Source organism: Ovis canadensis, chromosome 13 (assembly GCF_042477335.2).
Source record: "Ovis canadensis isolate MfBH-ARS-UI-01 breed Bighorn chromosome 13, ARS-UI_OviCan_v2, whole genome shotgun sequence".
Classification (NCBI taxonomy): domain Eukaryota; kingdom Metazoa; phylum Chordata; class Mammalia; order Artiodactyla; family Bovidae; genus Ovis; species Ovis canadensis.
In genome coordinates, this window is record NC_091257.1 from 91242060 (window position 1) to 91257047 (window position 14988).

General features: G+C 47.4%; 1 protein-coding gene across 29 annotated transcripts in view; it reads right to left on the reverse strand.

The window, feature by feature from the left end:
- ZMYND8 (zinc finger MYND-type containing 8) overlaps positions 1-3438 on the reverse strand; it is a 124425-nt gene extending 120987 nt beyond the window's left edge. For 11 of the 29 annotated variants that reach the window (XM_069548737.1, XM_069548735.1, XM_069548722.1 and 8 more), the window contains exons 1-2: positions 3112-3438; positions 2150-2385 (exon numbers count right to left, since the gene is read on the reverse strand). In XM_069548737.1, coding sequence (XP_069404838.1) covers positions 2150-2163 — 14 coding nt within the window. In that variant the 5' untranslated portion in view covers positions 2164-2385; positions 3112-3438. Of the gene's footprint in view, positions 1-901; positions 973-1689; positions 1955-2149; positions 2386-3111 lie in introns of those variants that run through there. The other 18 variants (XM_069548727.1, XM_069548711.1, XM_069548718.1 and 15 more) reach the window with 9 other exon arrangements.
- Positions 3439-14988: the final 11550 nt, after the last annotated feature.

Sequence of the window (14988 nt, forward strand, 5' to 3'; positions counted from 1 at the left end):
TTTTCTCAAGCTTAGAATGAGGTACATTCCTCGTTATTAAATGACCTTTTTCCAATGGGTTCTCAAAGGTGGGTTGCTGAACACCACTTTAAAAGAAAGATTATTGACTCCATAAAGTTGGCATAATACAGCAACTGAATATACTTCCAGTTTTTACAGTCCTGGATTGGTCTCCAGGCTGGAAATGTATGAAGTGGAACGTCTAGGGAAATTCTGAAGCAAATGCTAAACAAGAAGCTACTTTTTTCACTCTGAAGTTCTAGCTGCAGCCTTGAGAGATCAAGGGGAAATGTAAAAAGTAAGAAATAAATCAGAAGTAAAGGCAGGCGTGCATACAGATGTGTGGGGCAGGCTTGGAAAAAGGCCGGGTCTGGGATGTACTGAATCCTGAATCAGACCAAGTTTGGCGGTGGGTGGGATTTTTACAGACATGTTAAGTATCTTAAAACATAAGTACTGACACCACCCCACCACACACACACCACCACCCCGAGCTCCTCCCCCCACCCACCCCCTGCCTTTAAGGCTCTGTGACTCTAACACCAAGCAGTTTCCTTACATTTCACAAGCAGATTGCCTCCCCAGAGTTTTCTACTTAATATCCAAACAAACCCAATTCAAGGTCTCCAGTCAAGTCACAATGAACTGAACAATTTCTCCCTGTTCGAGGGTAAACAGGAAGTATAATCTTCAATCCTAGCCCCAGGTTATCAGGAAAAACAGTGGATTCAAACAGTCACCTGAAATCAAGACTCTATTTAAAAGCCCTCCTTGGGTTCCTGCTCATAAAAAAAAAAAAAAGCCCCCAAAGGCTGGAGCCAAGACCCCCCTGTTACAGACAGACCCCAAATGTTCACCAAACTCTTTATACATGGTCACAGAAATGGATTGCTTTACTTACCCAACAAATGTTCAAGCAACCGTCTCATTTTTCCACAGTTAAGAAGAGAGAACAGGCTGGCAGATTTGGGACTTGATCAAAAAGGAAATTTTTTTTAAACAGTTACACGGGATTATTAAAAACACACACACAACAACACCACCACAACCCAACCACTGAATATGGGATGCTGCCATGAGCCACAGACGTGATTTTATTTCCTCTGCACTCTATCACACAGGAGGACAGAGGATGATCCAATGTAAAAGAAGGAAAGGAGAATGAAAAGGCAGGAGAAAGGATACATGAGTTCACTGAAAGCCATGCAAGAGGAAGAAACTAAGGGATTCAAAAGACTCCTCAGATTTATTGCAGGATGTTGTCCAACGTCTCTCCCCCCACAACCTCCTACACGCCCCCCCCAACCCCCAATCCCCATCCCTACTCCAAAAACTTCCTCCAAAGCCTAGAAAACACTTTCAGAAACATTTGCTGGCTGTAGGCTGGCTTTGCAGAATAACACTCTGTATCAACAGAAGTCAGGAAAAAAGGCTGAACAATGTAGTTTCAAGTGAAGAAATCCTGCAGGGAGAAAAAAGACCAGAGGGAGACACCACCACCCACCTAGGCCCCAGGACCCAGGACCTGTCCTCAGCACTGCTCTTCTGCTGAGGCCTTTGGTTCTGTTTCAAACACACATCCTCTCTGGCCAGCACTGAGTCCGGCCTTCCCAGCACCTCTTTGGAGGTAAACTTGCCTGCTTTGCTGTCTGCCATGAGCTCTCCTTGGAGGGGAGCCTGCTTGCTTACCTTCCATTTTCTTTCCCCAGCAGGCATGTAACACAAGAGAAGACAATAGTACAGGGTTGGGGGGGGAGGGGGGAACTGCTCAGAGAGAGAGAGAGAGAGAGAGAGAGAGAGAGAGAGAGAGAAGAGGGAGGAAGAAAAAAAAAAAAAAGCTTCTTTTTTGGCAATACCAGGATCTAGCTTCACACTCTTCTAGAAACACCATGTCCTGGTGGAAGAAAAGGTGTGCCAGGCCCTTGCCAGTTTGCAAAATCGAGCTCTGGCTAAATGGCTACTTAGCCATGTGACCCAAGAAAGCAAAAAAAAAAAAAAAAAAAAAATTCTCTCTAAACAGTTCCAAGTTAACCTAAGTGCTGTGGGGGTGAGTGTGGCACGGCCAGCCACAAGAAATCACAAGGCTCGCCCACAAATGCGGATGTCTCAGAGGGAGGGGGAGAAAAGATGGTTAAAAAGTCGAGCTTACCTCTGTGGATGCATTGTTAACACTGTGTAATGTCAATACTTATAAAACATGGAGGACAGGCTCCTAGTTCTCACAGAAAAAGGGTTTGGCACTTCGGCTTGATGATCTGGCCGCCTCATGAAAGCGCACCCCCGATTGGCTGCCCCGGCAAATCGGAGTGTAAGGTGGCCCCGGATTGGCTGAGACACTTCCTGAGCGATTATCTTTGTGAGGCTCTGGTGAGCAAGAGAGCCATCCTGTGCATAGAGAAAGACAGGCTAAGCTAGGCCTTTTGCAGCAAGAAAAACTGAGGAAAGGGGCCCCCAGACGCCCTTCTCCCACACCCTGACTAGATTTCCCGGCGCAGGCGAACCAGTGCAGCCAGCCTGACCTGCTCCAGCAGAACCTGAGGCCCGCAGGCCACGGGCAAGAGAGTTTTGGGGGGTGAGCTGGTAGGACTCAACCTCATCTGCCCCCTCAGAAACGGCTCTCTCTTGCTGGGAGGAAGGCTAACCCTTTCTGGAACAATCCAGCAGAATGTTCTGCCCCCTACCCCACCCGTGGCGGGGAGGGTGGGGAGTGATGGCTGTAGGGAAAGGAGGCCCAGGAAAAGGGCCCAGGGGCAAGAGAAGGAGGCTGGAGGCAGGCCTCTGAGCAAACCAGACATGCCAGGAGAGCCCCCCGACCCCACCCCGAAATCGCCCCAGAGCAGCCCTGGGCCTCTCAGAGGCCAGAGGACTCAGGCTGCCAGGGGGGGAGGGGAGCCAAGTGGTCAAAGTTTGCACCGTCATCGTCCGAATGCCTCCTGTGGACAAAGCAGACGAGGGAGGCCACTTGTCCCCCGGGCCAGAATCTAACCTCTCACCGCCCTCACCGCCCCCACCGCCCCCGCCAGCCAGAACTCAAAGGAAAAACCAAAATGGTTTCCAGCCTCCCTGCCAGGATGCCAGGGCCCCCACCCCCACCCCCACCTCCGTCCTTACCCTAAGAAAAGCCAAAGGCGCTCCTAGCAGGCCACATGCCTACATCTACAAACTTCCCTTCCCCTCCCCGGCCCCCTCCCCCACGGCTGAGGCCTGCTAAACCTGTCAGTTAAACAAAAATCTGACTTCCGTATTAGTTTGCGATGGCTTCAGCTTCCTGCCTATTAACCCTCTCTCGGACTCTGGGCCTGGCTGGGAAGAACTAGGCCCTGAGATCGCAGAAAAGGCCTGTGGAAAAATACCAGCGGCAGCTCCCCCGGCAGATGCAGAAAGAGAGAGAGAGAGAGAGAGTGAGCGAGCTGCTGCTGTCTCTCTCGCCTTGGCTTCCCAAGGAGGCGTGTACCTTCCGAATCCAGGGCACAGGCAGTGCCTCCCGGGCTGAGAAGCCATTTAAATCCAGAGGGAGAAAGAAAGATGTCAAACTCAGCCGGGAACAAGAACCCCCATTATTAGTCAGGCCTACACCCACTGCTTAGACCTTCCTGCCACAATCAGCCTTGTATGGTGGTGCTCGGGAAACGGCCCTCAGTGGGCAGACAGATCCCATGAGCTTTATTAAGGACTCTTGCTTAAATTTATTTCCACAGAGAGCGGCTTCTTCGGGTCCCCAAAGGCAGACGGAATGGCTGTTTCACGCTCAGCCCTACCCTGGCAGTTCCCCACCACCACCACCTCCACTGTATCTGTGGCCCAGCTTCCCAGTAAAATATTAACTAGCATTTCAGAACCGCTTATAATTCCACCCTTCTCAACAGTATTAGGTGCCTGTTTCCTCTGTCGGGCTGTCTTTGCCGTGGGTCTGTAGCCTGAGGAAGAAAAAGCAGATCCAAAAAAGGATCTTAAAACATTTGGTGCTCTCTTGCTTCCTCCTTTTCTTTCTTTTTTAAGACAAGGTGCTTAATGAACAAGTTTAAAAAAAAAAAAAAAAACCAGCAAGCTGGAACAACAGAAACTAAACACCGTTCTTCAGAGGCTGGAGAAATCTTCCAGAGGTGACGCAGGCATATGCCAGGAGGTAAAAACCATAGCCCAGGAAAGTCTCCCCTTCTCCTCCTAAAATTAGGACTTGTGGGCTTTCTCCTTCCTACCCCGTATGTTGCCACAAAGAAGACAGTGGAGCTGAGGGCCTGCTCGCCCTGCCCCCTCCCCCCGCCCCCATGGACAACAGATGCCCACCGCGTGTACATCAATTCTTCCTGGCCGGGAATCTCCTATCAAGACAGGAACAAGCCAGGAATCCAGCCCAGCACACTGGATACCGCAGGGGCAGGGCCCAGGCTATATGAAAAGGGAGGGGATTTTGTGGCTGCTGTCGCTGCATTTTAGGCTAAAGAGGCCAAGATGCAGGGAGGGACAACTCCACAAAGGTCTAGCACTCAGGAAAACAGGCTGGGCCTCACGAGAAGGGAGGGGCCCCCTCTTCCTGGGGGTGGAACTGAGTACCGGGAGACCAAAGAGAGGGCAGGGCGGGGGGACGGGGACAGGAGGCCAGAGCTAATCGGACTGTGCTCTCCCTCCCGGCAGTGTGGGCAGGGGCCCCCCACCGCCGTCCCTGAATACTATCTGTGTCCATGGGTGCTGCTCTGGGGGAGGGGGAGACAAGTAGGACGACGAGCTTGTGGCAGACCTCCCAAACAGCTCACTTCCCAAGGGATGAGGAAGTAAAATATAGCGCTGGTTGGCATGGTGGATTTTAACCCCAGATTAAAGCTGGTTGCATAAGCAGCTGCAGCATCCTCCCCCCACCCCCACCCCCACCCCGATCACTTGATCACTTGAAATGTTTTCTGGGGCAAAGAGCAGGAAGCTGCTGGCTTATTCTGGCAGCTCCGCTCTGTTTGAGGAATGCTGCTGGCATTCGAGTAGGTCTGAGGTTATCTGGAAAACAGCAATTCGGCTGGGGACAGAGACAAAGGTATGGTGGCAGATGGAATCCTGGGAGGGACGCGGATTGAAAAAGGAAGCCCAGGGCAGGCCTACTAAGGGCCAGTTCCCAGGGTTTGATGGAATGTGGCTGATAAGCAGGGAATAAAGAAAACCAAATGCTGCTGGCTTCAATCAAGAGATTACCCAGTGGGCCCCTCTCAAACCCCTCACTGCACAGAGTAATCTCAGCAGCTTCTGCATGCTCGCCCTGGGCCTGGCGCTGGCTAAATCAGCATTTTACACAGACTGACTCCACGAAGTAGGGAGCATTGTTTGAGAGCTGGAACTGAGCCCAGAGAGGTGAAGTGAACTGCCGGAGGTAACACAGCAAGCCAGTGCTAGAGGTCAGATTTCCAACCCAGTGAAGACGTCATATCCCTAAAGCCTGTACTTTTGCCTGCCTCTAAAGAAAGGAAAAAAGCCGAACCAAGCAGAGCAGAAACGAGGCTGAAATCTACCAACAGTGACTGCATGCTCTGCGTTTTCTTTTAGGAGTTTGACTTCTTTGAGAATGTTTTAAGGACTGAATAATGAAATTGGGAGACCTTTAGGTCAGAATCATGCAAAGGCTCAGAGAAAGCTCCTCTCTCCCTACAAACCTCCAGCAAGATGTCCAAGGTGATCCTTTGCGAACTCTAAAATCAGAAATATAAAAATCCCTGGAAATCAGCTTTTCTCAAAAGGGTGGTTTTGACCCCCAGGGGATAGGTAGCAATGTCTGGAGACTTTGGGACGGTCACAGTGTGGGAAGAGAAGTACTCTTGGCATCCAGTAGGTAGAGACCTGGGATGTGGCTAAATATCCTACCGTGTGCAGGACAGCTCCCAGAAAGAACTTATATGCTCTAACCATCCACTGCACCAAGGTGGGAAACCTTGGCTTAAAGGAAAGGAAGAAAAATCCAATCATTGTGCCTCTGGATAGCAAAGCCAGCACAGGCCTAAACAAGCAGGTTTCGTGGTGATATGAATAAGCCATGAGCTGGTAAGAATAGATGAAATCATGTCTCTTTTAATTTTTCCAGGAGACAGAGAATCTGGGGATAGAATCTGGGGATAAAATCTGGCTGAAGGAAGCCAGAGTGTCTCAGTGACAAAGCTGAGGGCCTCCAAGGAGAGCAAAGGGTTGACCTCAGCCCCCTTCCCTGGGCTTCTCACTGGCCCAGGCCTGGCCCCACTGAAATGGCCCACAGCCAGGCCAGCAGCAGGAGCGGCCGCCTCCGCAAGCTGCATCCAAAGATAGTCTGCTGGGCTGACTATGAAAATAAGCACCCTTGGAGTTATCTGCCTCCAGCGAGCAGCAGGCCTCCCTGTCCGTTAGGTGAAACGGCCAGGACCGAGGGCGGGAAATGTCTTAAATATCTTGTTTTGTTTTGTTCCCTTTTGGCCAATTGAAACCAAGGCCAACTTTGGGCACGGAAGCAGAAAAGCTCACCTTCAGAGCATGAAGCTGACCGAGTCATGTTACAGCAGAAAAGGGGCAATTAGGATTCGGTCCCCTACCTCGGAGAAGAGGGGTCCTTGAGGAGGCTTTCTTCGTTTTGTTTTGTTTTCCTCTTCTTTCTAGGAGGGATTGGCAGGATTACGCTAATGGAGGGAGGGGGAAAGGAAGGGCAGGTGGAGGGGGGAGGGGATGGTACTTGACCATCAGGCAGATGGTGGCAGTGTGGGTGGGCAGAGATGTAATGGAAGCAAGAGAACACAAAATCAAAATCAGGAAGATTCAGGACCTCCCCTGACCTGCTCTTTTTATTTCCTAGCGATTACCAGTATGGAAAGAAGAGCACGTATTTATATGCTCTGTTTATTTCCATCTCCCGCTAGACCAGTGCCAGTGTCTGGAAACGACTTAAGTTGTCACACCTGGAGGAAGGGGGGCGACGCTACTGCATCAAGAGGGGAAGGGTCAGGGATGCTGCCAGATGTCCTAGCGTGCCCAGGGCAGGCCCCCACAGCAGAGAGCTAGCCAGCCCCTTAGTCTCCAGGGCTGACGCTGAGAAACCCTCCATTAGCCTGAGAGCTTCTACAAGGCAAAGATCTGGTCTGAATCCTTCACCATTGTCCCCTTAGAGTCTAACACTGTCTAACACTGTGATCAATATGTATTAGAGCTCAATTAAACATCATCTCCTGCCTGGGCAGTGGCGCTTGTCTCCTACCTGAGCCCCAGCTTCTGCCCTTGCAAATGCTTGTACACCCACCCCCCCACACACACACACAGATCCTTTAAAAACAAGTCAGATCTCATCCCTCCTCTGCTCAAAATCCATCAACAGCTCCCAACTCACAGTAAAAGCCCAAAGACTAAATACGGCCCAGGGGCCTCCCCGGAACATCAGTGCCCTTGGCATCCCTGACTTCATGCATCTCCTTCTCTGATCCCTTGGCTCACTCTGCTCTAGCTTTTTTGTCCATCTGTTCTTTCCAGGGCCTGACTCCGAACCTCCCTCCTCTGGGCCTTTGCACTTGATCTTCCCAAGCTCCCAATCAATGGACCTCCCAACTTCCCCAAAGCACCCAAAGCAGCCATTCCCCTCCTCTGCCTGCATGTGGCTGCCTCTTCCTTCCTGCCTTCTTGTCGGTTTCAGAAAGGAGGTTCCATTCCCACAGCCATCACCGCATCTCTCCCAGCCCTGCTCCTTCTATCAGATGCCTTCTGATCTGAGCCCTGGCTCCACAGCCTTTCTCTTACGTCTTTAACCTTTTTCCTTTCTTTCCCACATCAAGAGGGAGAACGGTGCAGTGGTTGAGTGTGTGGCTGCTGGCATCAGGCTGTCTGAGTGTGAATACACCTGCCCTGCTTGCCAGCTGGGCAGTCTTGCCTGAGAAACAAAATTCTCTGTGCCTTGATTTCCTCAACTGTACAATGGGCACAACTGTAATGCCTACCTAGAGACGTTGAAGGGACCCATCCCATCAAGACTTGCAGCAACACAGCACTCACTTGTTTGCTATTCCTTTTTCCCTCTCTACTCACTTTTAAAAGGATATTTCCTGGATAATTCCCACTCAGTTTTCTTTCTTCTTTCACCATCAAATTTTCCAAAGGAGGAAAGTGATAAATTCTGAAACCTACCGTGTTCCAAGTACTGTCAAGTACTGTTCTAAGCAATTTACATGAACTAATCCATTTACCTATACAACTCTGTAAGGTAGTGTTAGAATCATCAACCCACTTCCTAGATGATGAAACTGAGATAGGAACCATCTGGAGTCCTATTCTAGGAAAACTTCTGTTTCTTGACTTCCTACTTTTGCATTCCAGTCCCCTATAATCAAAAGGACATCTTTTTTGGGTGTTAGTTCTAAAAGGTCTTGTAGGTCTTCATAGAACTTCAGCTTCTTCAGCGTTACTGGTTGGGGCATAGGCTTGGATTACTGTGGTACTAAATTGTTTGCCTTGGAAACAAACAGAGATTATTCTGTCATTTTTGAGATTGCATCCAAGTACTGCATTTCGGACTCTTTTGTTGACCATGATGGCTACTCCATTTCTTCTGAGGGATTCCTGCCCGCAGTAGTAGATACAATGGTCATCTGAGTAAAATTCAGCTATTCCAGTCCATTTTAGTTCGCTGATTCCTAGAATGTCAACCTTCACTCTTGATATCTCCTGTCTGACCACATCCGATTTGCCTTGATTCATGGACCTAACATTCCAGGTTCCTATGCAATATTGCTCTTTACAGCATCGGACCTTGCTTCTATCATCAGTCACATCCACAGCTGGGTATTGTTTTTGCTTTGGCTCCATCCCTTCATTCTTTCTGGAGTTATTTCTCCACTGATCTCCAGTAGCATATTGGGCACCTACCAACCTGGGGAGTTCCTCTTTCAGTATCCTATCATTTTGCCTTTTCAACAAAAAAAGATGTCCTTTTCATTATAGGGGACTAGAATGCAAAAGTAGGAAGTCAAGAAATACCTGGAGTAACAGGCAAATTTGGCCTTGGAATACGGAATGAAGCCCGACAAAGGCTAATAGAGTTTTGCCAAGAGAACGCACTGGTCATAGCAAACACTCTCTTCCAACAACACAAGAGAACACTCTACACATGGACATCACCAAATGGTCAACACCGAAATCAGATTGATTATATCCTTTCAGCCAAAGATGGAGAAGCTCTATACAGTCAGCAAAAACAAGACCGGGAGCTGACTGTGGCTCAGATCATGAACTCCTTATTGCCAAATTCAGACTGAAATTGAAGAAAGTAGGGAAAACAGTAGACCATTCAGGTATGACCTAAATCAAATCACTTATGATAGTACAGTGGAAGTGAGAAATAGATTTAAGGGACTAGATCTGATAGATAGAGTACCTGATGTACTATGGACGGGGGTTCGTGACATTGTACAGGAGACAGGGATCAAGACCATCCCCATGGAAAAGAAATGCAAAAAAGCAAAATGGCTGTCTGGGGAGGCCTTACTAATAGCTGGAAAAGAAAAGAAGCAAAAAGCAAAGGAGAAAAGGAAAGATATTCCCATCAGAATGCAGAGTTCCAAAGAATAGCAAGAAGATATAAGAAAGCCTTCCTCAGCGATCAATGCAAAGAAATAGAGGAAAACAACAGAATGGGAAAGACTAGAGATCTCTTCAAGAAAATTATAGATACCAAGGGAAAATTTCATGCAAAGATGGGCTCGATAAAGGACAGAAATGGTATGGACCTAACAGAAGCAGAAGATATTAAGAACAGGTGGCAAGAATACACAGAAGAACCATACAAAAAAGATCTTCACGACCCAGATAATCACGATGGTGTGATCACTCAACCTAGAACCAGACATCCTGGAATGTGAAGTCAAGGGGGCCTTAGAAAGCATCACTACAAACAAAGCTAGTAGAGGTGATAGAATTCCAGTGGAGCTCTTTCAAATCCTGAAAGATGATGCTGTGAAAGTGCTGCACTCAATATGCCAGCAAATGTGGAAAACTCAGCAGTGGCCACAGGACTGGAAAAGGTCAGTTTTCATTCCAATCCCAAAGAAAGGAAATGCCAAAGAATGCTCAAACTACCGCACAATTGCACCCATCTCACACGCTAGTAAAGATTAATGCTCAAAATTCTCCAAGCCAGGCTTCAGCAATACGTGAACTGTGAACTTCCAGATGTTCAAGCTGGTTTTAGAAAAGGCAGAGGAACCAGAGATCAAACTGCCAACATCTGCTGGATCATGGAAAAAGCAAGAGAGTTCCAGAAAAACATCTATTTCTGCTTTATCGACTATGCCAAAGCCTTTGACTGTGTGCATCACAATAAACTGTGGCAAATTCTGAAAGAGATGGGAATCCCAGACCACATGACCTGCCTCTTGAGAAACCTGTATGCAGGTCAGGAAGCAACAGTTAGATCTGGACGTGGAACAACCAACTGGTTCCAAATAGGAAAAGGAGTACATCAAGGCTTTATATTGTCACCCTGCTTATTTAACTTAAATGCAGAGTACATCATGAGAAACGCTGGGCTGGAAGAAACACAAGCTAGAATCAAGATTGCTGAGAGAAATATCAATAACTTCAGATATGCAGATGACACCACCCTTATGGCAGAAAGTGAAGAGGAACTAAAAAGCCTCTTGATGAAAGTAAAAGAGGAGAGTGAAAATGTTGGCGTAAAGCTCAACATTCAGAAAACGAAGATCATGGCATCTGGTCCCATCACTTCATGGGAAACAGTGGAAACAGTGTCAGACTTTATTTTGGGGGGCTCGCAAATCACTGCAGATGGTGACTGCAGCCATGAAATTAAAAGACGCTTACTCCTTGGAAGAAGGTTATGACCAACCTAGATGGCATATTCAAAAGCAGAGACATTACTCTGCCAACAAAGGTCCATCTTGTCAAGGCTATAGTTTTTCCAGTGGTCATGTATGGATGTGAGAGTTGGACTGTGAAGAAGGCTGAGCGCCGAAGAATTGATGCTTTTGAACTGTGGTGTTGGAGAAGAGTCTTTCAAGTCCCTTGGACTGCAAGGAGATCCAACCAGTCTATTCTAAAGGAGATCAGTCCTGGGTGTTCTTTGGAAGGACTGATGCTAAAGCTGAAACTCCAATACTTTGGCCACCTCATGCAAAGAGTTGACTCATTGGAAAAGACTGACGCTAGGAGGGATTGGGGGCAGGAGGAGAAGGGGACGACAGGGGATGAGATGGCTGGATGGCATCACCAACTCGATGGACGTGAGTCTGAGTGAACTCCGGGAGTTGGTGATGGACAGGGAGGCCTGGTGTGCTGCAATTCATGGGGTCACAAAGAGTCGGACACGACTGAGAGACTGAACTGAACTGAAGAAAACTTCCAGTTTTTTCTGCCTCACTGCTCACCAACTTCTTAATGCCTTTCAATTAGCCATTTACTCACAGGACACCATGCTATCAATAAGGGAGTGGTTAAATAAACATGGCCCTCCGCACAACAGAATACTATGCAGCTGTGAAGAAAGAATCTGGGTCTAAAAAGAAACAGAAACGGACGAATAAATAAACAGAGAAGAAACTGGTGGTTGCCAGAGGGGAGTGGGATGGGAGAGTTTGGACAAAACAGGGGAAGGGGAATAAGAGGTACACACTCAGAATGGTACGCACTCAGAATGTACAGACTCAGGTGATGGACAGGAAAGCCTAGTGGGCATGCTACAGCCCATGTGGTCGCAAAAAGTTGGACACGACTGAGCAACTCAACTGAACTGACTCCCGCTTATAAATAACAGAGATATAGCGTACAGCATAGGGAAGTCAATTTTGCAATAACTTTGTATGGTGACAATAACTAGACTTATGATCAATTCATAATGCATATAAATGTTGTATACCTGAAACTAATAAAATATTGTATCAACTATATTGCAATAAAAATAATAATGGTGTGGGGGTTTTTGCAGTTTGTGTTCTGGCCACACCACATGGCTTACTGGATCTTAGTTTCCCAACAAGGGCTTGAACCCAGGCCGCCATAGTGGAAGTGCCGAGTCCTAACCAGTGGACTATCGACTGTCAGGAAATTCCCAATGTTTTTAATCTTAAGAAAAATAATCTGGGAACCCTTTTATGGAACAAACTCTAAGACATATTGTTGAGTTTAAAAAACAGAAGAACAGAACATGAAATATAGTCATTTTTTTTTAAAATAAGCAAACCTGTGTATCTCTTTAACATGTTTACTTATTATGCATAGAATTTCTTGGTAGCATACTTAAGAAATTGCTAGCAATGGTTGCCTCCAAGGGGTCCTGGGTGGCTGGGGGTCAGAAGTAGGGAGGAGACTTTACTATTGTATCTTTTTATTTTTTTAATTGAAGGATAGTTGATTTACAAGGTTGTGTTCACCACTATATCTTTTGAATTTCAACCATGTGAATGTATTACTTCTTCAAAAATAAATTAATAAATGTAATATGAGGAAAGTTGTTAAAGACTGGAAAAGCCTGTCTAGCTTCCCCATTGGGTTACCTGTACCTTTCATTGCTTTGGCCCTATTTTACAACTCTATTTTACAACTTGTAGAAGACGAATAGTTATGCAAATGATGCTTGTCCATAGAAATGCAAATGGAATCCCCTGGAATGCAATTGATTATGTGGATACTGAGCTGCTGGTTTTTGCATCTATTTGTAAATTCAGCATTCCTTCCTTAGCCGTGGAGTACTTGGAATCCTCATTTGAATTTGGTCTTAACACCTTAGAAGCATCATTATTTAAATGAGATAAAATCTCTAATGTGTTCATTTTATATTTATATTATTTTTGAGCAGTGATTTTAAAAGAAAGTCATCACTGACCTCCAAGACTCTACTTCAGCAGGCTAGTTAGTGTCGGGTCCGGGTTTGATGCTGGGCGTTTCTGAGTCTCCAACCAGTGCTCTGTCCACAGACTCCAACTCTCCATCTGCGCCTCTAACTCCAGACTCTGCTCCGTCTTCCTGGCCAACAGCGCTTCTCATCTGGGCTCTGGAGCCAGCTTATGGGGGGCAAGGGGTCCATTCCAAGCTCCCTCTCTTCGTACCTACGGAACTTAAGCAGGTGACTGCCCTTTTTGTGCCTCAGTTTCCAAGTCTGTGAAATGGGGATTATGGTCCTGGCTGCAGAGACATTGTGAGGATTAGTTTAACAACAGGCACACACTGCAAGCTCAAGAGACCTTAGATGTTTTTTTCTTCCCTCGAAACTTTTCACGTAGTCATTTCGTCCATTGCCACAGCAGATACCAAACGTAACTACACAGGTCCAACCTCTTCCCTGGGCAGCAGGCATTTTCTTGCTGTGGATCCAAGCTGTCTGCAAATATGCAGGGGGCCCTACCTCTAGCTCTGAGATTTATTGTCTGTTCCTCTTGCCTTCGAGGAGCTGACAGCTGGGCAGAGGAGGTAGGGAGCTATTAAACAAATATACTAATAACAAATTGAGACTAATCCTGTGAAGAAAAGGCAGGGTGAGGATGTAGACAAGTCACAAGATGGTGGGGGGAGGCCTGCTGTACACTGGTAGGGAATGCGGTGGTGACACAGGAGTGGAAGGATGAAGGGGATGGAGCCTCCCAGGTGGAGGAAGCTGCAGGACAAAGGCCCTGAGGCAGGCCTGACTTGGCAGCTTGGCGTTTCAGAGGAACAAAAAGAGTCCAAGTGTGACTGCTATGCTTGAGCACGGAGAAGCGAGAAACAAGCTCACCACTTCCTGCCATCCTTCCGTTACTCAGACTCAGAACTCTTCCAGAATATTCTTTATCCTTCCACATACACACCCCACACACACACATGTAGTCTACCCCATCTCCAAGTCTACCCCAAATGAGAGGCTCCTGGAACATGTACAATCAGGACCTACCGCCGTCAGGTGACAAAACCCCAACTAATTTCCATAACGCCCTACACCTGGCTCTCTACCTACAAACAGTACTTCCAATGTCATCAAGTTGGACTGAGGAGCCAAAGAATTAAAAGGTATGAAGGGATAAATCAGGAGTTTGGAATTGCCAGATTCAAGCTACTACATACATACATATAGATAGATAGATAGATAGATAGATAGATAGATAGATAGATAGATAAACAAGATGCTACTGGATAGCATAGGGAACCATGTGATAACTTATGATGAAAAAGAATATGAAAAATGATAAATGTATATGTACAACTGAATCGCTTTGCTGTACACCAGAAACACAACATTGCCAATCAACCATTCTTCAACTTTAAAACCATGATTAAAACAAATAAAGGGTATGAAAGCACCCGCCATTAAATAAAACATTCACGATGACCTGTCTCACTGCTGTTTTCTGAGTGATTCTTTACTAATTAAATGCAGCCCTGACTCCCCCCATCAGCACCCCTTCGTCTAACCCCATACCTGACTTTCCCACCCCATCACCCTGTTTTTCAGTGAAGCTGGGAAGCATGTCCCAAGTCTGTCCCCTGGGGCTCCTTCTCCTGTTTCCCTTGCTTGCTGGCCTAACACCCACTCTCTAGTTGCCACCTCACGTCCAGGAGGTCTTTCCTGATTTCTCACCTGGGCGATTTCTGGGCCCCCAAACTCCTCATGGCCCTGTCTATGTGAATTCTCAGCGTGGGGGCTTCTGGGACCTCCCATTGAATAAGGCAAACTCAACTTCTAGACTCTCCCAAACCAGCTCCTCCAAAAGGCTCCTCTATCCCAGTCAACAGAATCACACCCTTTGACAGGTTTGTTTCAAACCCCCACCCTTGACTCCCACTTCCACACATACCCTCCTCCAAACCATCAGCAAGCCTGGGCATGCTTCCCCCAAGAGTGTTCTGAACCTGGCTCTCGTTTGTCAACTAACACCCTGAATCAGCACCATGGCCTCTGTGCACCCAGGGGAGCACTACAGCCTTCTCCCAATCCGCCATCTTCCTGCTGAATCACCTGAGGATTCAGTTCTAGAGGCCTTGCTTCACCTCCCAGAGGTTCACCCTGTGCAGTCGAGACTA